Consider the following 19629-nt stretch of genomic DNA (forward strand, 5'->3'; position numbering starts at 1 on the left):
CTAACAGGGCAAAATTCTAACTGGAATCCTGTCAAATATAAAGAAATTCTTATTTTGAAATTAAAAAAAGAAATGCTAAATTATACAAAAGTTTTCAATATTACATTTAATGTTTGAGAACACTATAATAGACACATCTTGCATTTTAACTTTTTTTAGTTTATTATTTATCTTGGGGAGGGTGTGGTGGGAAAGAAATTGAGAGACAGAATCCCAAGCAGGCCCTGTGCTGAGAATGTGGAGCCTGGTGTAGGGCTCATACCCACAAACCATGAGATCATGACCTGAGCCAAAACCAAGAGTCGGATGCTTAACCAATTGAGCCAGCCAGGTGGCCCTCTTTTTTCTTTTAAGCAATCTACACCCAACATGGGGCTTGAACCTGACCCTGAGATTAAGAGTGTCACACTTTTCTGACTGAGCCAGACGGGTGCTCCACAGCTTACATTTTAAGGTCGTTGGTCCACAAAGGAAGGTTGCACATAATTATTTTTCCATGTTTCTCCTCCAAGCTGGTGGATAGATATAGACAGACACACAGAAAGACAGATGATAGATAGATAGATAGATAGATAGATAGATAGATATAGATAGAATAGATAGGTAGGCGATAAAGATAGAGAAGGACTCTACTATTTTTTTTAAGTTTATTTTGAGAGAGAGTGCACATGTGCACAAGTTAGGGAGGAATAGAAAGAGAGAATCCCAAGCAGCCTCTGCCCTCTCAGCACAGAAACCCTGACACAGGGCCCAAACCCACAAACCATGAGATCATGACCTGAGCTGAAGTCAAGAGTTGGACGCTTAACCGATTGAGCCACCCAGGTGCCCCAAGGGACCCTACTATTAATAATGCCCTCTCTATTCTTGGTTTGAGGAGGATACAAAGATAAACATGACACAAATTTCTAGGCACTTCAAATGCAGACATGAAGCATGTACCAAATATGGTATATACACAAAATGCATACTATAAGGCAGAATGTGATCAATACTATATGAAAAGTGGACAAAGTTCCACTGCAAGTTCAGATGAAAAAGAGCACTTCCTGGATTCCATACAGGAGGTAGCTTGTGAGCCTGGGCTTGCAGGATATTTAACATTTACCAAAATGTTCCAAGGATGGGCAATTCATACCACTGGGGGAAAAAAAAAGCAAGGCTCTGGAAATAGAACTCAGGTTTGAAGCATGGTTCCATCACTCGTGGACCCGTGTGGTCTTAGGCACAGTCACTTATTTCACACTAAATATGCCTCTGTTTTCTCAGCTCTAAAATAAGGACCATAAGAATACCCATTTTAGGGACTGCCATGAGAAGTAAATGAAGTAAATTTGTGTAAAGCACATAGAAAACTGGCTATAATATTCCACTGACCATCATTTTTATTATTATTAATATTGCCACTACTTATCCTCATCATCATTGCTATGTTCAAGGGACAGCAGGCCCTGCCTGGTTCTTAGTTCTTACACCCTGTCTCACACCAGCTGTTCTCTCTGCCTCTGGATCATCCTGTGGTTGACTCATCACCACTCAGTCTCACTTGAAATATCACCTCTACCAAGAAGCCTTCTCAGGTAGCTCCCTGCCCCATTCTCTATAATATCTTGTTTGCTTTCTTCACAGCAGGTATCACTTCCTGAAATTATCTTATTAATTTAAATATCTACCTTCTTACCTTCACTTACCCACTGGTCTATAAGCTCCATGGAGAAGACATTCTGTCTCCCTTGTTCATAACTTACCCTTAGCCCCTAGCTCGGTACCCAGGACAGTACGCACACAGTAAGTCCTTGATAAATCTGCCTTGTCCTCAAAGTCATAGGACATTGGTTTTTGATGGCTATGGTGGGGATGGAGGGATTAATGAAGAAGATGGAAAAGCTAAGGTTGACTCAAGGTTCCAATCCTGAATTCCTAGTTCCGAATTCCCAGAACACTTTGACCATTCCTTAAAATGTGAATTCAGGAGAAGAAGGCAGATAGAGAGGGCTGGAAGATGAATTGAGGACTATGCATACTGAATATGAGCTCCAAGGGCAACAAGGAGGTGGGATGTCTGGTAGGCTGCAAGAAATGTATTGGACTGACCCTAAGAATGAGATTCACTCAGTCATTCATTGGTCCAGCAAATATTTATCAAGCTCAACAATATATCAGGTACTGTGTCAAGTGCTAAGGACATAAAGTTGAATGAAATAACTCTGCTCTCCAAAAACTCAGAGATTAATGGACCAGAGATGGCAACTTTGGAGACATTTTCATGGAGGTCAAGCGGCCTCCAGGGTATAGCTGAAGCTGCCCAGAGCTGTAAAGAACATAGAATGGGGTACAGGGCAGAACTGCAATGAAGACCCATTTCCAGGGTACCAGGTAAGGAGCACGTGGTAGATACAGATGGAAAGTTGTCAGAGCAGTGGCAGGAGATCAAATGTATAATGCCAAAGGCAATACATAGGCACTCAGTAAACATGAGTGACTGATAAATAAATGAAGGAACAAATAAAAGGCCCTCTTACCTTTATTTATACTGTTTCCTTCTGCCCAGCATTTCTTTCATCTCAATTATTTACCTAACATCTATTTGTCATCTCTAGAAGCTTTCCCTGATCCTTCAAATCTGGGTGAGGTACTAGTTCTATGTGTTTCCATAACACCTATGCTATATAATGTGTATTTGCCACAGGGAATGCTCTTCCCCCATCTATTTTTTCTATCTCTCTAGACTGTGAGCAACTCGAAGGCAGGGACTGTTTTGGTTTTTTTTAATTCTGTATCTTCCTTTCCAGTTATATGCTAGTGCTCAACCTAGGTTTATTGGATGGATAAATGTTTGGATGGATGGACAGATGTTTGGATGAATGGGTAGATGGATGACGGATGAATGGATAGATAGATAGATAGATAGATAGATAGATGGGACAGATGGATGAGTAGACTGATGGATGGATGGACAGACAGATGCACAGGTGGGTATGTGAAGAGACAGACGAACAGGTAGGTAGATAGATGGATGGACAAACCGGTAGGTATATAGTACAACTCAAACATCTCACCTTGGGACCAAGTTCTTCAGATTATTATACAGAGACTGAATATACCAGCTGCCTTCCTCTACATGCCGAAAGGATACATAGCCAGGGACAGTGGCCAGGCCAAGAAGAAAATCTGCATCACTGGGAACACTGGCCAGAAGGGAAGGGGTAGGAGGTGAATGCTCGGAATTTATAGCATCTGCTTCAATGGATACAGAAGGTTGTATCTCTTCACCCTGACAGGCCTGGATAAAAAAGAGTTTGGGTTTATGAGCCAGGCCAGGGCACTGCTGGGCTGTGAAATGAGACATGATCTCCCGAATGGGAACAAGGGCCTCATCTGAGGAGTAGACAGCTCCAAATTTCCCATGGGTCAGAACACAGAACACAAAGCAATCTCCATCAGCATGGCCTGGATGACTCTTATATTCCTTCAGAACCTCATCTAGACGTCCTTTGGTCACATTATTATATATATGTACGCTGAACCCCAGCCACTGAAACACACGCTCCAAGCACTCTGTTAAAAAAAAAAAAAAAAAAAAAAAGGAAAGAAAGGGGAAATAATAAAATGAGATAGAGTAAAATGAAACAAAATTAAGGGGTGGAACAATGTTAATAGTTATAAAACTTGCACAGCAAGTAGCCTGAAGCTTGGGTTTTTATTTTACTTTCATAACAATAAAATTTTATTATTTACCTACCTTCTTATAGTACCCACAGCACTATCACAATGGTCCTGAGAGTCAGCAGAGGCCACAGTTTCATCCTACTTCACAGATGAGGAAGCCAAGGCCCAGGACTCACCCACAGTCACAAACTAGTTTGTGGTGGAGCCACAGCTCAAACCCAGTTTTTTTGTTGCTGATGCACCATGCTTTCCCCCAACCCACAGAGCTGTACATGGTCAGGGACTCCTTTTGCTCTTTCAGCAGATTGGTAATATCCCAAGTGCTATGGTCTTCATGTTTGTGTCCCCCTAAAATTCATATGTTGAAATCCTAACCCCCAAGGTGAGGGTATGAGGAAGTGGGGCCTTTGGGAGGTGATTAGGTCGTGAGGGGAGAGCCCATAAAGAGACCCCAGAAAAAAAAAAGAGACTCCAGAAAGCTCTTCTGCCATGTGAGGACACAGCACAAAGACTGCCACCTAGGAAGCGGGCTTTCACCAGGCATCAAAATGTCAGAGCCTTGATCTTGGACTTCCCAGCCTCCAGAACTGTTAGAAATAAATGTGTGTCATTTATAAGCCATTTAGTTTATAGTATTTCATTACAGCAGCCCAGGTAGGCTAAGACACCTGGGATATACAAGAGGCTTAGAACATTTATATTATCCTTACATTTAAATTTTTTTAATGTTTTTTTTTGAGACAGAGAGAGAGGGATAGAGAGACAGAGCATGAGTGGGGGAGTGGCAGCGAGAGAGGGAGACACAGAATCCAGGAAGGCTCCAGGCTCTGAGCTATCAGCACAGAGCCAGATACAGGACTCCAACCCACAAACCCTGAGATCATGACCTGAGCTGTAGTCAGATGCTTAACCAACTGAGTCATCCAGGTGCCCCATATCATCCTTACATTTAAATGGAAGATAGGGGCACCTGGGTGGCTCAGTTGGTTAAGCATCCGACTTCAGCTCAGGTCACGGTCTTGCGGTCCGTGAGTTTGAGCCCTGCAACGGGCTCTGGGCTGATGGCTCAGAGCCTGGAGCCTGCTTCCAATTCTGTGTCTCCCTCTCTCTCTGCCCCCCCCCCGTTCATGCTCTGTCTCTATCTGTCTCAAAAATAAATAAACACTAAAAAAAATAAAATAAATTATTTTTATAGATAAAAGATTAAGATAAAAAATTACAGAAAGAAAATATGAAAACTAAAAAAAAAAAAAAAATGATTTTAAGATCCCCAACTTGCATCTTACAGACTATTCAGACTTTCTTACCAGCATCTCTATGAGTCCCTGGTCGATCTGAGAGTGAGGTAAAGCTGTGGTTATTAACAACAACACAGTGGCCTCTGTGCTTCCGATCCATTCTGTACACAGCTGCTTCCTTGAAAGAAGAAGAAATAGAATGACTTATTAGGGAATCCTCATTTTAAGGGTTAAATGTTTCTAACCAATCACTTTATTTATCAGTACCAAAGGCTGAGAGTTCTCAAGGCTATGGTCCTGGTCTAGAATTACTCAATTAAGTCCAAGGTGAAATGCCAGGTATTGATTAAAATTCAGACTTCATTTGGTTTGACTGCAGAATGTCAATTAGCAGTGTTAAATAACAGAATATGTAATTTAACTTCAGCAAATCAAGAGCTTATGCAAAAGCATCTTCCTTTCTGTTTTCTTTTTTGTTTCTGTGTTTTTTTAGAGAGAGAGAGCTAGCACAAGCCAGGTAGAGGGGCAGAGGGAGGGAGGAAGAGAGAGAAAGAGAGAGAATCTCATAAGCCAGGTAGAGGGGCAGAAGGAGGGAGGGAGAGAGAGAGAGAGAAAGAAAGAGAGAGAATCTCAAGTGGGCTCCACGCTCAGCACAGAACCCAACGCAGGGCTCGATGTCACAACCCTGGGATCATGACCTGAGCCAAAATCAAGAGTCAGACTCTCAATTGACTGAGCCACCCAGGCACCCCACATCTTCCCTTTTGGATTAGCAAAGTGAAGGAAGCATAAGTAAGGATCTAACAAGACAATAAAGATATCAAATGTTTATTTCTTTTTCAGATGGTAAGATTCTGGAGTGATCTGACTCCCCTGAAAACAGAAAAGTCTCTTTTGTAGAGATCACAGTGAGAATTTTAAAATACGTGCCATTATTTCTGAAGGTTATTGTAAACAGCATGTAATTACAAGTGAGCTGAGTTGGCTCCAGTGGGACCTGTGTGTGGCTGAAGTGATCTCCTAAAAACATGGCATATCTTTGATCCAAGCAGAAAAGAAGTGGCTTCAGTCAATAGAAAAGAAACTCCCCTACCTGGAAATAATTCAAAGGCTGTGTGTGGCTGTAATGGCAACAGCATTGCCTCCATAGGCAAAGGTGAACACACTTCTGATTGTTTCAGAAAAAGGTGGGATAATCACAGAGACAGAAACAAGAACAATGACAGAAACAAACATCTCTGAGCCCTCAAAGTCATTAAGGGATGGACCCTAGCTGGAGAAGACCTTTGTGCTGGTTTCAGAAGTTAAAGTCTCAGCAGATGCTCCCAAGATCTCTATGGAGACCAGGGTTTCTCTGTCGCCTTGAAAGAGAAGTTCTCAGATTCTTCAAATATCTTTCCCCAAACATTTAGATTTCCTTACAGAGGATGGGTTAAGAGTCAAGATCACGTGAATCAGCTAAAGTATTTCTGGCAGAAAGCTTGGCTGGGTTGAGACAGTATCTATCTGTTACTGGATATAAACAGGCTGGACGGACACCAGGAAGAGAAGGGGGAAAAACAGAAAGCCCAGAGAACCCAGTCTGGGTAGGGCAAAAATCAGACCACAGCCCAGAATTCATTTAGCCATGTCTTTGGCATCGGCTAAAGATTGCATTGCTCTGAAGTGTTCCTGCAAATTTCTTGGTTCCTCTAAATATGAATCCACCACAGATGAAGCCAGTGATGCGTTGTCACGTAGCAATACAGGAAAATGAAACTTGAAACTTTTCTTCTCCCACATCCAGCAAGTTTTCAGTAGAATCCAGCAAGCTCTGCCCTTGTCTCTAAGGCTTGAGTTAGTTATTAACTATAGTTAAGGGTCACTCCTGGGTGCACAGCTCAGGCTGAGTGAATCCAGCATCCCCAGACCATAGAACACAGCCAAAAGGGGCCAAACTTCAGCTGTACACAGCACCTATAAATTCCTCCTCACCTTGGGAGAAGGTAATACTGCAAGAAAGCCATGTTCAAACTTCCAAACCACAGAATTGCAAAACTGAAAGAAACTCCCTTATTTTTCAAAGAAATGAAGCAATCGCCTGAGCGCCTGAAGCCACACTGTGTTAGAGCCAGGTCTTCAGAGGGTGAGCTCTGGAGTCAGACTCCTGGGTTCATATCCCAGCTTCACTAGTGTGTCCATTCAGGAAGTACTATATTCATTCACTGAGTCTCCACTTCCTTGTCATTAAGTGAGAATAACAGCAGTACCTACCTCTGGATTGGAGGATTCAATGAGATAAGCCCTAGAAAGCTCTTAGGACAGTGCCTGCCTGGCACATAACAAGTGCTCAGTAATGGTAACTCTAATCAACATTGTATCACGCACTTTCCTGCTTAGGCAGAAAGCAGAGATTCCTGGGAATGTGAAGTGTTTGGACTCTGAAGTTTAAATTTCCAGAAAAAAAAAAAAAAAAAGGAATCGCTTCTGATAAATTTTACATATCACAGGGAGACTACACCAAAAGCGTGTTCATAAGCCGTTTAGCTCTGTAGCAGATTCTGTAATATTTTCCTAAGGTTATGATTTTGGGGCAAAGATCCAAGGCACTAAATACATCATTGCCAAGTCCCTCCCTCTGTCATCTCTCACTCTGAAAAATACAAGCAGTATCTGGAGCCACACTACACCAGATGTTCCCACAGTCAACATTCTGCTCTGTCATGCTGGCCTGTGGGTTTCAGCCCTACCAAGTGTTCCTTCCCTCCTTACAGAGGGTGATCTAATTCTGAAGGGTAGAGGGAGAGCAGATGCCAGCATTCCCCAGATGCTGTGGTGCAAGGGTTTCAGAGTACAAACCACCCATTTCTCTCCATTCTCCCACAGAAAAGCCTGGTAGAATCCATGCCTGAAATGAGATAAGAAATGAATTCTCCACTAATTTGTTACCTTTCTCCCTCAAAACATCTCAAATTGCTTGGTAACTGTCATATGTTTCTATTCCTGCCATACTGATCCAAGTTATATAAAGTGTATTAGAAACATCTACCATAATTCCTCATGGGCTGATCTTGCCCAGAAGCCCTCTGTTGAGGAAACAGGAAATGAATGAAATGCAGGAAATCCACACAGTTAGGATGAGGGTCAAAAAGCTGGACTTGATGCAAAGAACAGACACTTAATCCCCAGCAAGTTCAGCAGCAAGTGACAAAAAAGAGAATCATCTCTCTCCTTTCAGAGGAGGAGGCTCACAAAGACACAGTGGCAAAAATACAATATGACATATGCACAAAGATATTTATTCATTACAGCATTATTTGAAATAACGAAAGACCAGAAATAACTCTAATGTCCACCACTAGGAAGTGGGCGAAAGAGCTGTGGAGCAGGATGCAGAAGATAATTTCTGTACAGGAGATCCCGTTACATGAAGGAAGTCAAGCGAAACACAGTATTTTAATGGGGTACCTCATTTATAATAAAGGGGACAGATGGCTGGGTTTTTTTCAAAAGTAACAACAGGATAAATAGAAAATAAACTAATAAAAAAAGGTAATCTACGGAGGAAAGGGAAGAGGGGCAAGAATGCAATGGAGCCTCCTCTGAGTATACTCTCTTGACAATTTTTACTTTGGGCCTACAGAAACATTTTATATTATTAAATGTAAGACTGAAACATAGCCTAGGGTCCTCACCTTTTGTGCATGCTCCACCACATTCACTCCACTCCCAAACCCCTTGCCCTCAGCCTGCAGCAGAAAGTCTCAAAGGGGTTCTGGGGAGGGGTTAACACTGCCACTTGGCCACATGGGGCGCAGCACCAGACCTGTTTGAGGTGACCGGCAAGTCATCTCCAAGTTCCTGGAGGTGCCTCCCTGCTGGAGCCCACCAAGCTTCCGGCTGCAAGAGAGGGACTTATCTTCAAGCCAGACCAAAGCCGCACAGCCTCACTCCCAGGCTGCACAATACCAGAATTTCCCAACTTTGATGAACAAATGAAAAAAAGAACTTTAGTTTCACTCTCTAAAACACTTCCGGCCTTTCTTTTTGCAAGCCGTATTTTCCTTCCTGCAAAATGCTAGTTTCTCTCAGCGACATCCAAGGACCAAGCAGGCTGTTTTCTGGGTTTATCCAGCTGGTTTTGAAAGCAGTTGAGTGAGTTTTCTGGAATTAAGGGCAACACAGATACAGCAGCAGGCTCTGCCCAGCATCCCCAGGACCCATGTTTCCTTAATTTGTCTCCTTCCTTATGCTGATAAAATCAGCCAGAACAGGGACTAGAAATAAGCTTTAAGGTCAGCCTGGCTCTTTCTCTGAAAATGCTGCATCTTCTGTTGACACCCTCCCAAATCTCTGTGTCAGAGAGGAATGAATGAAGGAAGGAAGGAAGGAATGAATGAACGAATAGATAACTGACCCACTGCCTGGACATGCTCAGTCTTCTTTCCACTGTTTTCAAATAATAAGGGTCCAATAAGGCCTTAAAAAGAAGCTGATATTACAACTCTTCAACAGAAGAGCATGAAGAGAAAATGCAGAATAACAGAAAGCATTAAGATAACAGAAAAGCATTAAGAAATCATATTCCACATTCAAATATATTGATTTGGTTTTTAATGTAAATCAATTTAAATAATTAGAGGTGTTACTTGAAATACAGTTTCTTCTCATTAAATGCAATGGTTGGTAGTGCTCTTTTATGTAAGAAAACCTCTAAGGTGCTAATGAAACATGATATGATTTACCAACTTTCATTTTATCCAGGGCCAGGATTGCCTAGATAACTTTTTTTTAATATCCCAAATACTCAAACTTTATTTTATTTTTTTATTTTTTCTTCCAAGATTTTATTTAAATTCAAGTTTGTTAGCATACAGTGTAGTATTAGTTTCAGGAGTAGAATTTAGTGATTCATCACTACATCTAACCCCCAGTGCTCATTACAACAAGTGCTCTCCTTAATCCCCATCACCCATTTAGCCCATCCCCCTACCCACCCCCTCCAGTAGTTCTCAGTTTGTTCTCTGTATTTAAGAGTCTCTTATGGTTTGCCTCCCTCTCTGTTTTTATCTTATTTTTCCTTCCCCTCCCCTATGTTCATCTGTTTTTTTATTTCTTAAACTCCACACATAAGTGAAATCATAGCGTATTTTTCCTTCTCTGACTTATTTCCCTTAGCATAATATACTCTAGCTCCATCCACATCATTGCAAATGGCAAGATTTCATTCTTTTTGGTATGTGTGATCACATCTTCTTTAGAAATTCATCAGTTGATGAACATATGGGTTCTTGCCATAGTTTGGCTATTGCTGATAGTGGTGCTATAAATATTGGGGTGCAGGTACCCCTTTGAATCAGTATTTTTGTGTTCTCCAGATAAATACCTAGTAGTGCAATTGCTGGGTTGTAAGATAATTCTATTTTTAACTTTGAGGAACCTCCATACTGTTTTCCAGAATTGCTGCACCAGTTCGCATTCCCACCAACAGTGTAAGAGGGTTCCCCTTTCTTTGCATCTTTGCCAACAACTATTGTTTCCTGAGTTGTTCATTTTAGCCATTCTGATAAGTGTGAAGTGGTATCTCATCATGGTTTTGATTTGTATTTCCCTGATGATCAGTGATGTTGAGCATCTTTTCTTGTGTCTGTTAGCCATTTGCTTGTCTTCTTTGGAGAAATGTCTGTTAACGTCTTCTGTTCATTTCTTAACTGGATTATTTATTTTTGGGGTACTGAGTTTTATAAGTTCTTCATAGAACTTATCCAATATGTCTTTTGCAAATATCTTCTCCCATTCCATAGGTTGCCTTTTAGTTCTGTTGATTGTTTCCTTCACTGTACAGAAGCATTTTATCTTGACGAAGCCAAAGAGTTCACTTTTGCTTCTGTTTTCCTTGCCTCTGGAGACATGTCTAGTAAGAAGTTGCTACAGCCAAGGCCAGAGAGGTTGCTGCCTGTGTTCTCCTCTAGGATTCTGATGGTTTCTTGCATAAGTAACTTTTAAGACACCTTCTGACCCTGAAAGTCTAGGAGAAGGCATGTAATATGAGGTGCTCCCTCCCAAAGCCTCCTATACTCTCAGCACCACGACAACTCCTCCCATCTTCATCTGGCCATAGCCAGAATCCTCTGAGGTCACCAAAATAGCAGCGCTCTACATGCCAAGGCTGAGCTACTCCCCTTAGAAACTACTGAATTTCTAAGAGGCAAAGAGCAAAGTCGTGTGTGTGTGTGTGTATTTTCTACATGCACAGAAGTATCTGAACACACACAAAATTAGTTGAAAAAGTAGGTGCAGAGAAGGATTAAGTTTAGTGGGCAAAAAAACTTTTAGAGAAGAAAAGAGGGCTCTCGCATATAGCAGAATGCTGAGTGCTGACTTATAAAGGTAGAGAAAATACTGGAGTTTGAAAATCATTGCTTTTCAACCAACATAATAAAAATTGAATCACACTAGGATCATTAATGGATACTAAATCTAGGGGAAATTCTTGATGCAGAGTGGGATATTTGTAAAGTCTCAAAATGTCTCTCTACCACTTGCTTACTAGTTGCAGGGGAGAAATAGTAACTATACAAAATTAACTGTATAGTGAAGAAATCAGACAACACCTTGACCAAACAATCAAAATTACCATCACAAATAGGGAGCAGACGGACACCACTGCTTCCAGGTGTGATGCCCTGAGAAGAGTACATCATTTAGGTAATATTCCTGCCAGAATATTTAAGCTTGAAACAAATCACAGGCAATACAATGCACACCAAAAATGAGGACAATTCTATTTTTTTAATAAAAGGTGGTAGTGAGGGTGACAATATTCTTCAAAAATGTCAATGTCATAAAGAAAAGTTGTTCAAGATTAAGGGAGACTACAGACACATGACACCTAAATACAATAATGATCCCAGATAAATTATGTGTTGGAGGGGGAAAAAACTATAAAGGATATTATTTGACCAACAGAAAAAACTGAAATGTGGAACTTCAATTTGGTGAAAGTATTGTATTAAGTAAACTTTACTGGCATCAATAACTGTACTATAGTTTTAAAAGAATATCCTTATTCTTAGGAAATACATAGTAAATATTCAGGGGTAAAGAGTCATGATGTGTGCAAGCTACTCTCAAAAAGTTTGGGAAAAAATTATGTGTGTTTAAATAGATGATATATAGGTAAATAGATAGGTAGGTAGATAAAGACAGAGAAAGAAAGCAAAGGCTAACACAAATGGTGTAAAAGTCAACAACAGGTAAGTGAATCTGGTAAAATAATACACAGTGTTCTTAGTATTACTCGCATTCTGTCAACTTTTCCATAAGATTGAAATTATTTCCAAATTTAAAAATAAAAAATTGTAACTGTAAAAATATGAAACCATGAAAGTAGTAAAGAAGCTATGAATGAATTTTTAAGAATAAAAAATAAAACTTCCACAAACAATCCAATTAAAAAATGGGCAAAAGGACTTGAATAGACATTTCTCCAAGAAGGATAACACAAATCGCTAACAAGCACATGTAAAGATGCTCAACATCAGTAATCATTAGGGAAATGAAAATCAAAACTACAATGAGATACCACCTCATACCCATTAGGATGACTACTATCAAAAAACGAGAAAATAAAAAGTGTTAGCAAGGTTGTGGAAAAATTGGAACCCTTATGCTTTATTGGTGGAAATGAAAAATGATACAGCTGTCATGGAAAACAGTAGGAAGGTTCCTCAATAAATGAAATACAGAATTACCATATGATCCAGCATTTCCCCTTCTGGGTAAATACCCAGAACTGAAAGCATGATCTTCTGGGTAAATACAGGAACTGAAACCATGATTTCAAAGAGATATTTGTATACCCATGTTCATAGCAGTATTAATTCACAATAGCCAAAAGGTGGACGCAATCCATATGTCCATCAAACATATGTGCATTCGTTTATGAATGGATAAACAAAATATGGTACATACACACAATGAAATATTATTCAGCTTTCAAAAGGAAGAAAATTCTGACATGGTTGAACCTTGAGGACATTATATAAAGTGAAATAAGCCAGTCACAAAAAACAAATACTATATGAATCCACTTATATGAGGTACCTAGAGTAGTCAAATTCACAAAGATAGAAAGTAGAATGGTGTTTGCCAGGGGCTGGTGGGAGGGAGGAATGGGGAGTTACTGTTTAATAGATATTGAGTTTGAGTTTTGCAAGATAAAAAGAGTTCTGGAGATTGGTTATACAACAATATAAATATACTTAACAGAACTGAACTGTACACTTAAAAATGATGAAGATAGTAAATTTTATGTTGTCTTTTATCACAATTAAAAAAAGTTCCAAGGCCAAGATAACTGCATTGATACTGATAGATGTTAGCAAAATAAAACTGCCCAAGTCTGCTGGTAAGAAACATTAATTCCAGGGAAGAATGTCATATGTGTCTTCCAAGGATCATGATCATGTTATAAGAAACACACTGCTCCTAGGTTTCAGCACGAAGAAGAAGAAGAAGAAGAAGAAGAAGAAGAAGAAGAAGAAGAAGAAAAAGAAGAAGAAGAAGAAGAAGAAGGAGGAGGAGGAGGAGGAGGAGGGGAGGGAGGAAGGGGAGGAGGAGAAAGAGGAGGAGGAGGAGAAAAAAAGGAAAAAAAAAAGAAAATGAAACAGATTGCAAATTTCCCAGTGTTTTCCCTCTATCCACCCTTCTATTGCTGGGCACTAAAGGAACCCAGTTCTTGTTCTCTGGAAAGGACAGGCTACATAATTTGTAGGGCTCCATGCAAGATAAAATGTGAGGCCCTTTGTTCATACATAAAGAACTGTTTAAATTTTTTTTTTATTTTATGGAAAGAGAGAGCAGACGTGAGGGGCAAAGAGAGAAGGAGACAGAGAGAGAGAGAGAGAGAGAGAGAGAGAGAGAGAGAGAGAGAGAATCCCAAGCAGGCTCCATGCTCAGCAAGGAGCCCGATATGGGGCTTCTATCCCAAGACTCTGGGATCATGACCTGAGCTGGAATCAAGAGTCAGATGCTCAAATGACTGAGCCACCCAGGAGCTCTCATTATTAAGAATTTTAAAACAGTGACAGCTGAGCATTAGAAAAGCATGGGCAACGTGGGACTGCACAGGCTGTACATTCAGGAAGCTGGCCTTGATCAAATTGCACAGATAAAACAATCCATTTCAAAGCAATCCAGTGGTGTACTGGAGTCAACTCAAACCAGCTAGTGAGAGCCATTTGTCAGATTTTCAGAAATTCTGCAATAACCTGAAATCAGCCATAATGGGAACACTTACCCCAAACACTACAAATCAGGGTCTCTCTCCTCTCTCTCTTTTTTGTTCTTTCTTTTTGGGATAGGGAATTGAGGGTGGAGAGTAGAGCTGGTCATTAAACATTTGCCAACACATCATTGAACCTACCTGTAAGGCTCCAAAGAATTGGTTAACATCTGAACGAGAAAATAGTTCTTCCTCTCCTTTATGCAATGACTCAGTTTCCTGGTCAACAGGAGGTGTCACTACCTGGGAGGCTGGAAATAGAATCACAGACAGTAAAACAAAAATCATCTTCTGACTAGTAGTAATCCAAGGTAACCAATCATCACAAGATATTATTTTATAGGGACCTGTAGATTTGTAGTGCCATTTGCTTAAAGAGGCCTACATATATACCTAGGAAAAAAAATGTGAATTTATAAATTGTTTTTCTTTATCATTGTATTTTCATTCCTTGTATTATTATATTTCATTTCTTATTATGTTTGTGTTTTTATTCTTTTTATAATGTTACTAGTTCCTTAAAATTACCATATACTGTACTAAATACTATTTCAGAATGTATGGTACTTAATGTGTCAGATAATGGCCAAGAGATAACAAAGGCATTACCTCAAAAAATAAAAGCAGAACTAAGACCATAGTAAAAAAGATAAAGAAGAAAAAAAGGAAGGGAGGAAAAGAAAAAAAATCAAGAAAAAACACTCAAAAGTGGTAATTAAATAAATATGGGGTTTTTTAATAATAAACATGTTATGTATATAAAGTTATTTCTATGGAACCATTACTAAGAATGAGCTATGTCTGCATTATGTTCATAGGAAAATATCAGCTATATTAGGTGGGAATAAAGAAAGTTGTATATGATTAGCATGATTTTATTTAAATATATATGTATTTATCTATCTACACACACACACACACACACACACACACACACTCACAAACTGTCTCCATATAGAAGAAAGGCTACAAAAATATACTCCAGTGATTAGGTCTAGGGACTGGCCAGCAGTAGATAAACTCTATTGTCATTATTTGAATTTTTATTTAATTTTATTATAATTATGATACATTACTTTTAATAAGAAATTTAAAATACTAAAGCAAACACCAAGACTCAAGAAAACTTAGAAAAGTATCCAGGCAGTCCTTAAATAGAGCTTGTGTTCTAATCAGTTACAATGGACTTTGACGTGGGCGTCTGGGTAGCTCAGTCAGTTCAATGTCCGATTTTGGCCAGGTCATGATCTCGTGTTCATGAGTTCAAGCCCTGCATTGGGCTCTGTGCTGACAGCTCAGAGCATGAAGCCTGCTTCAGATTCTGTTTCTCCCTCTCTCTCTCTGCCCCTCCCCCTCCCCCACTCACGCTCTCTCTCTCTCTCTCTCTCTCAAAAAATGAATAAACATTTTTAAAAAGTGGACTTTGCCTTTGGATCACATTCATTTACAGAAAAGTCTAAAATCTGCATACCTACTATTTTTTCAGTCCTTTAGTCCTTAATCCTAAATGGCAGAATTAAGCCCAAACTCTTAGGGCTACAGAAAGTCAACACTGAAATATTGATATCTATGATATAATAATAAATATGTATTTGGTCTCTGCCCTCCTTTTCCTGGCACGCAGCTCCTAAAACCCTTGGAATCTCTGAAGTGCTAAGCATCTTTTGCTATAAGATGCTAATAAGATGATTGGTGATTGGGGGCTCCTGGACAGCCTCTAGAGGGGGGCTACTTGCCAGTGGTCAAAGGGTTAGAACTTTCAACCCCACACTCAGACCTCTGAGAAAGGGAGAAGGCCTAGAGGTTGAATAAATCATAATGGCCAATGATTCAATCAACCATGCCTACATATGAAGCCTCCATAAAAATCTCTAACTGAAGGAGCTTGGAGAGCTTCCAGGTTGGCAAATACGTGGAGATGCTGAGAGAGTGAGCTGCCTGGAGAGGGCTTGGAAGCTTTATCTCCCTTCCCCCATACCTTGCCCTATCCGTTTCCTCCTACACTTGGCTGTTCCTGAGTCAAATATTTTTATAATATATAAGTAATCTAGTAAACTGTTTTCCTGAGTTCTGTGAGCTTTTCTAGCCAATTACTGAACCTGAGGAGGGGCTCATAGGAAACATCAGTTTGTAGCCAAGTTGGATACAAGCCGTGAGTATTCTGGGGACTCGCTAACTTGTGACTGGCATCAGAAATAGGGGGCAGTCTTAGGGCACTGAGCCTTTAGCCTAATTTAGTTAAGGTGTGTACTAACTCTGGTTAGTGTCAGAATTGAATTAAATCATAGGACACCAAGTTGGTGTCTACAGAGAATTAGAGAATTGGTTGGTATAAAAAAATCCTACCCATCTAGGTCAGAAGTGTTCCAGAAGTGTTGGTGTGATAATAGTAGAGGAAAACTTTTTTTTTTATTTTGACACCCAAAAGAGATCACACAGCAGGTAGGTTGTAGAAAAGAAAAGTCAAAATTAGAATTCTTCTTCTGATATAAAGCTCAGGCTTCAAGATTCACTGAGGCATTTACTACATAAACACTAGAGTGCCTTCTCCAGAGTTCAAATATCCAAAATAATTTGACCACCTACCCTGCTCATTTTGTGTGGGGTACTAGTTACAGGAAAATGGCAATGTAATTTTTAAAAAATCTCTGCATTCAGAATTCAGTAATGATCCCAAATGTATTTTTGATATCAACTCTCTGCTTTTTATTTCTCACTTGATAACTTTGGTTAGAAGAATCATTTTTATTTTTCATAACTTTTACTTAAATTATACATTTATTCATTGCCTTATTATTGTTTGAGATTTTATCAATTTAACAACAGTATATTTTGTCCCTCAACTCACTGCGTATTTACAGAATTCTTAGAAGTTTCCTTTTAGCTAGTTTCGTTTTCAACCAAAGACATTTGCACACCAGATTAACTCACTGAACTAAAATATGGGTGTGGCATTAAAGCTACTCATGCATTTTTATTTCAGCTCTTGTTTAACACTGGAGAAACAGACCTGGAAAAACACAAATATTTACCAACCAGCTTTGACTTCCACGCTGTGCTATTACCTCCATATAATACGACAGCAATACAACCTTTACAAGACAGGATTAAAGAAAAAAACAAGGAAATAAAATTCTTCTCTGTTAGTAATTTCTGAGAATATGAACGTTTTCATGACTTTCTGACAAACATATTCATAGCAACATGTTTTACGCTATGCCAGACATGCATTTTACAGGAATTACTTCATTCAGTTCTCAAAACACTCATGAGGTAGATAGTATTATTATCCCCAGTTTACAGATGGGGAAAGTGAAACACAGAAAGGCTAATAAAAGAACCACTGAATCATTAATAAGTGGAGTCCTGGCAATCTGACTCCATAGACCTCATTCTTCATCCTTATGCTATTCTGCCTCCTTCTTTTTTGTTATTTCATTCAAAATTATTTTCTCTACTCTCGCCCCACGGATGAATGAGAAAAAGACATTTACCTAAACCTTTTCTTCATTAGAATATAAGATCCAAGACAGCAGAAGCTTTGCTGTATACACTACTATGTCTCCAACTTCTAAAACTCTGCCTAGTACAGAGTTCGCATTCAATAAATATGTCTTAAATGAGCAGATGGGGAGAGAGTTCTGGCTTTTCTAAGACAATATCATCAGAGTGATGAGTAAACATCATTAATGACCAGTTAGTTTAAGAATTCCCATGGTCTTGTGCAAAGAAGCAAGCGTAAGTAAGCTAGTTACCTTTCTCTCTCTTATATTTTTCTATCTTTCTCATAAGGTTAGGTACAACTTTTCTGCAGAGATCCTCCAGTAACATCAGATTATCTTCATCTATTAGAGCTTGTTTCTCCAGATATGCCAGGAAACTTAGAGAGGTCTGCAAGAGAATCAATGGAGTCACATTTACTTGCCCTCTGAGGATCCATTCATTCTTTAAACATTACCTGCATGGCCTCTAGTCACTAGATTTTGCAATGATGAATAAGGCAGAGTGTTTGCCCCTGAGGGGTTCAATCGTATGGGGGAAGGTGGATTACCAAGTAAAATATACAATCTATATTAATACCAAATACCAAATATATGTAACTCACTACATACCAGGCAGTGTTTGCTGTACATTAACCTCAAAAACAAGCCAATGAGGCTAGATCCTATTATAATCCACATTTTAAAGATGAAATAACTGAGGTTCAATCACTTGTCCAAGGTCACAGAGCCAATAAGTGGCAGGGCTGGTATCTGTACCTGGCAGTCTGATGTCAAAGTCTCTCTTATTAACTAACCATTGAGCTAGACTGCCTGTCACTTACAGCTGTAAATGATATAATTAGATTAGGGCAGCAGCAAAACAGAAGCACCAAAGAAACAAGAGGCAAATATTTGGTATTTGAAAAGAAAAAAAAATTTCTTAAATACTGCTGGGAAAAAAACACAAATCAGCTAGTATTATTTTAATATTGAAATACATGTGGGGTGGAAGGTATCATATTCTTTTCAGTAAATAAGGCTTCTCAATGTATTAAGCTGGTTATGAAAAAATATACAGGGACAAAATTACATTAGAGCCCACAGAAAAGAATAGCTGCTTAGAAAGGAACCTCTGGACACTATCCCACTGCATACATTAAGCATCAGCAGAGTGGGAACTGGGAGAAGTCTCCAGATATATGGAAGAGTTGAACGGTTAAAAAGGGACAGTGTGTTCAGGAACACTGAGAAGGAAGCTTGAGTACAAACACTGAGCGAGAGCTAGATCATGGCTAGAACTGCGGGCTGGTATGAGACCACGCAGGAACATACAGTATATGAGGAGTTTGGGCCAAGTGTCCCACGCGTCAAGGAGTGGCAGAAGTAGTTTTTAAGGAGGACAGTAACATGAATACATTTATTTTTAGCAGAAGTTTTGAAATAGGTTGGAGAAGGAAGTGGATTAGAGAGAAAATATTGGCAAGAGGTACTGGACCTGAGAAACAGTTCTGAAATAGAATTTGGTGAGTTGTGGAGATCAATTGGGAATGGGTGAAAAAGATGACTTAAAATGGTGGTATCACTCATTTATTCATCATTCGTCTATTCCACATAGCAGGCTTCACAAAAGCTGCACATGGGAGAGAACTCTTTTTTTCATTTATTTTTTTTAATGTTTATTTTTGAAAGAGAGATAGAGCATGAGCAGGGAAGGGGCAGAGAGAAGGGGAAACACAGAATCTGAAGCAGGCTCCAGGCACTGAGCTCTCAGCTCAGAGCCCAATGCGGGGCTCAAACTCACAAACTGTGAGATCAGGACCTGAGCCAAAGTCAGATGCTTAAATGACTGAGCCACCCAGGCACCACTGGGAGGGGATTCTTGAAGGATGACTATGTCTTCACTGCCAGCGTGGAAAAGGACATTCCAGGCAAAGAAAACCACATGGGAAAAGTGATGTGAAACTACAAATCTGGT

General features: G+C 39.6%; 1 protein-coding gene across 4 annotated transcripts in view; it reads right to left on the bottom strand.

Moving 5' to 3' along the window:
• Positions 1-19629, bottom strand: part of CASP10 (caspase 10) — a 50228-nt gene that overhangs the window by 4749 nt on the left and 25850 nt on the right. For 2 of the 4 annotated variants that reach the window (XM_058709399.1, XM_058709388.1), the window contains exons 5-8: positions 17928-18063; positions 14314-14423; positions 4977-5085; positions 3060-3558 (exon numbers count right to left, since the gene is read on the bottom strand). In XM_058709399.1, coding sequence (XP_058565382.1) covers positions 3060-3558; positions 4977-5085; positions 14314-14423; positions 17928-18063 — 854 coding nt within the window. Of the gene's footprint in view, positions 1-446; positions 3559-4976; positions 5086-6191; positions 6269-12640; positions 12661-14287; positions 14424-17927; positions 18064-19629 lie in introns of all 4 variants that reach the window. The other 2 variants (XM_058709414.1, XR_009256231.1) reach the window with 2 other exon arrangements.

The sequence above is a fragment of the Neofelis nebulosa genome, chromosome 2, assembly GCF_028018385.1.
Source record: "Neofelis nebulosa isolate mNeoNeb1 chromosome 2, mNeoNeb1.pri, whole genome shotgun sequence".
Taxonomy (NCBI): domain Eukaryota; kingdom Metazoa; phylum Chordata; class Mammalia; order Carnivora; family Felidae; genus Neofelis; species Neofelis nebulosa.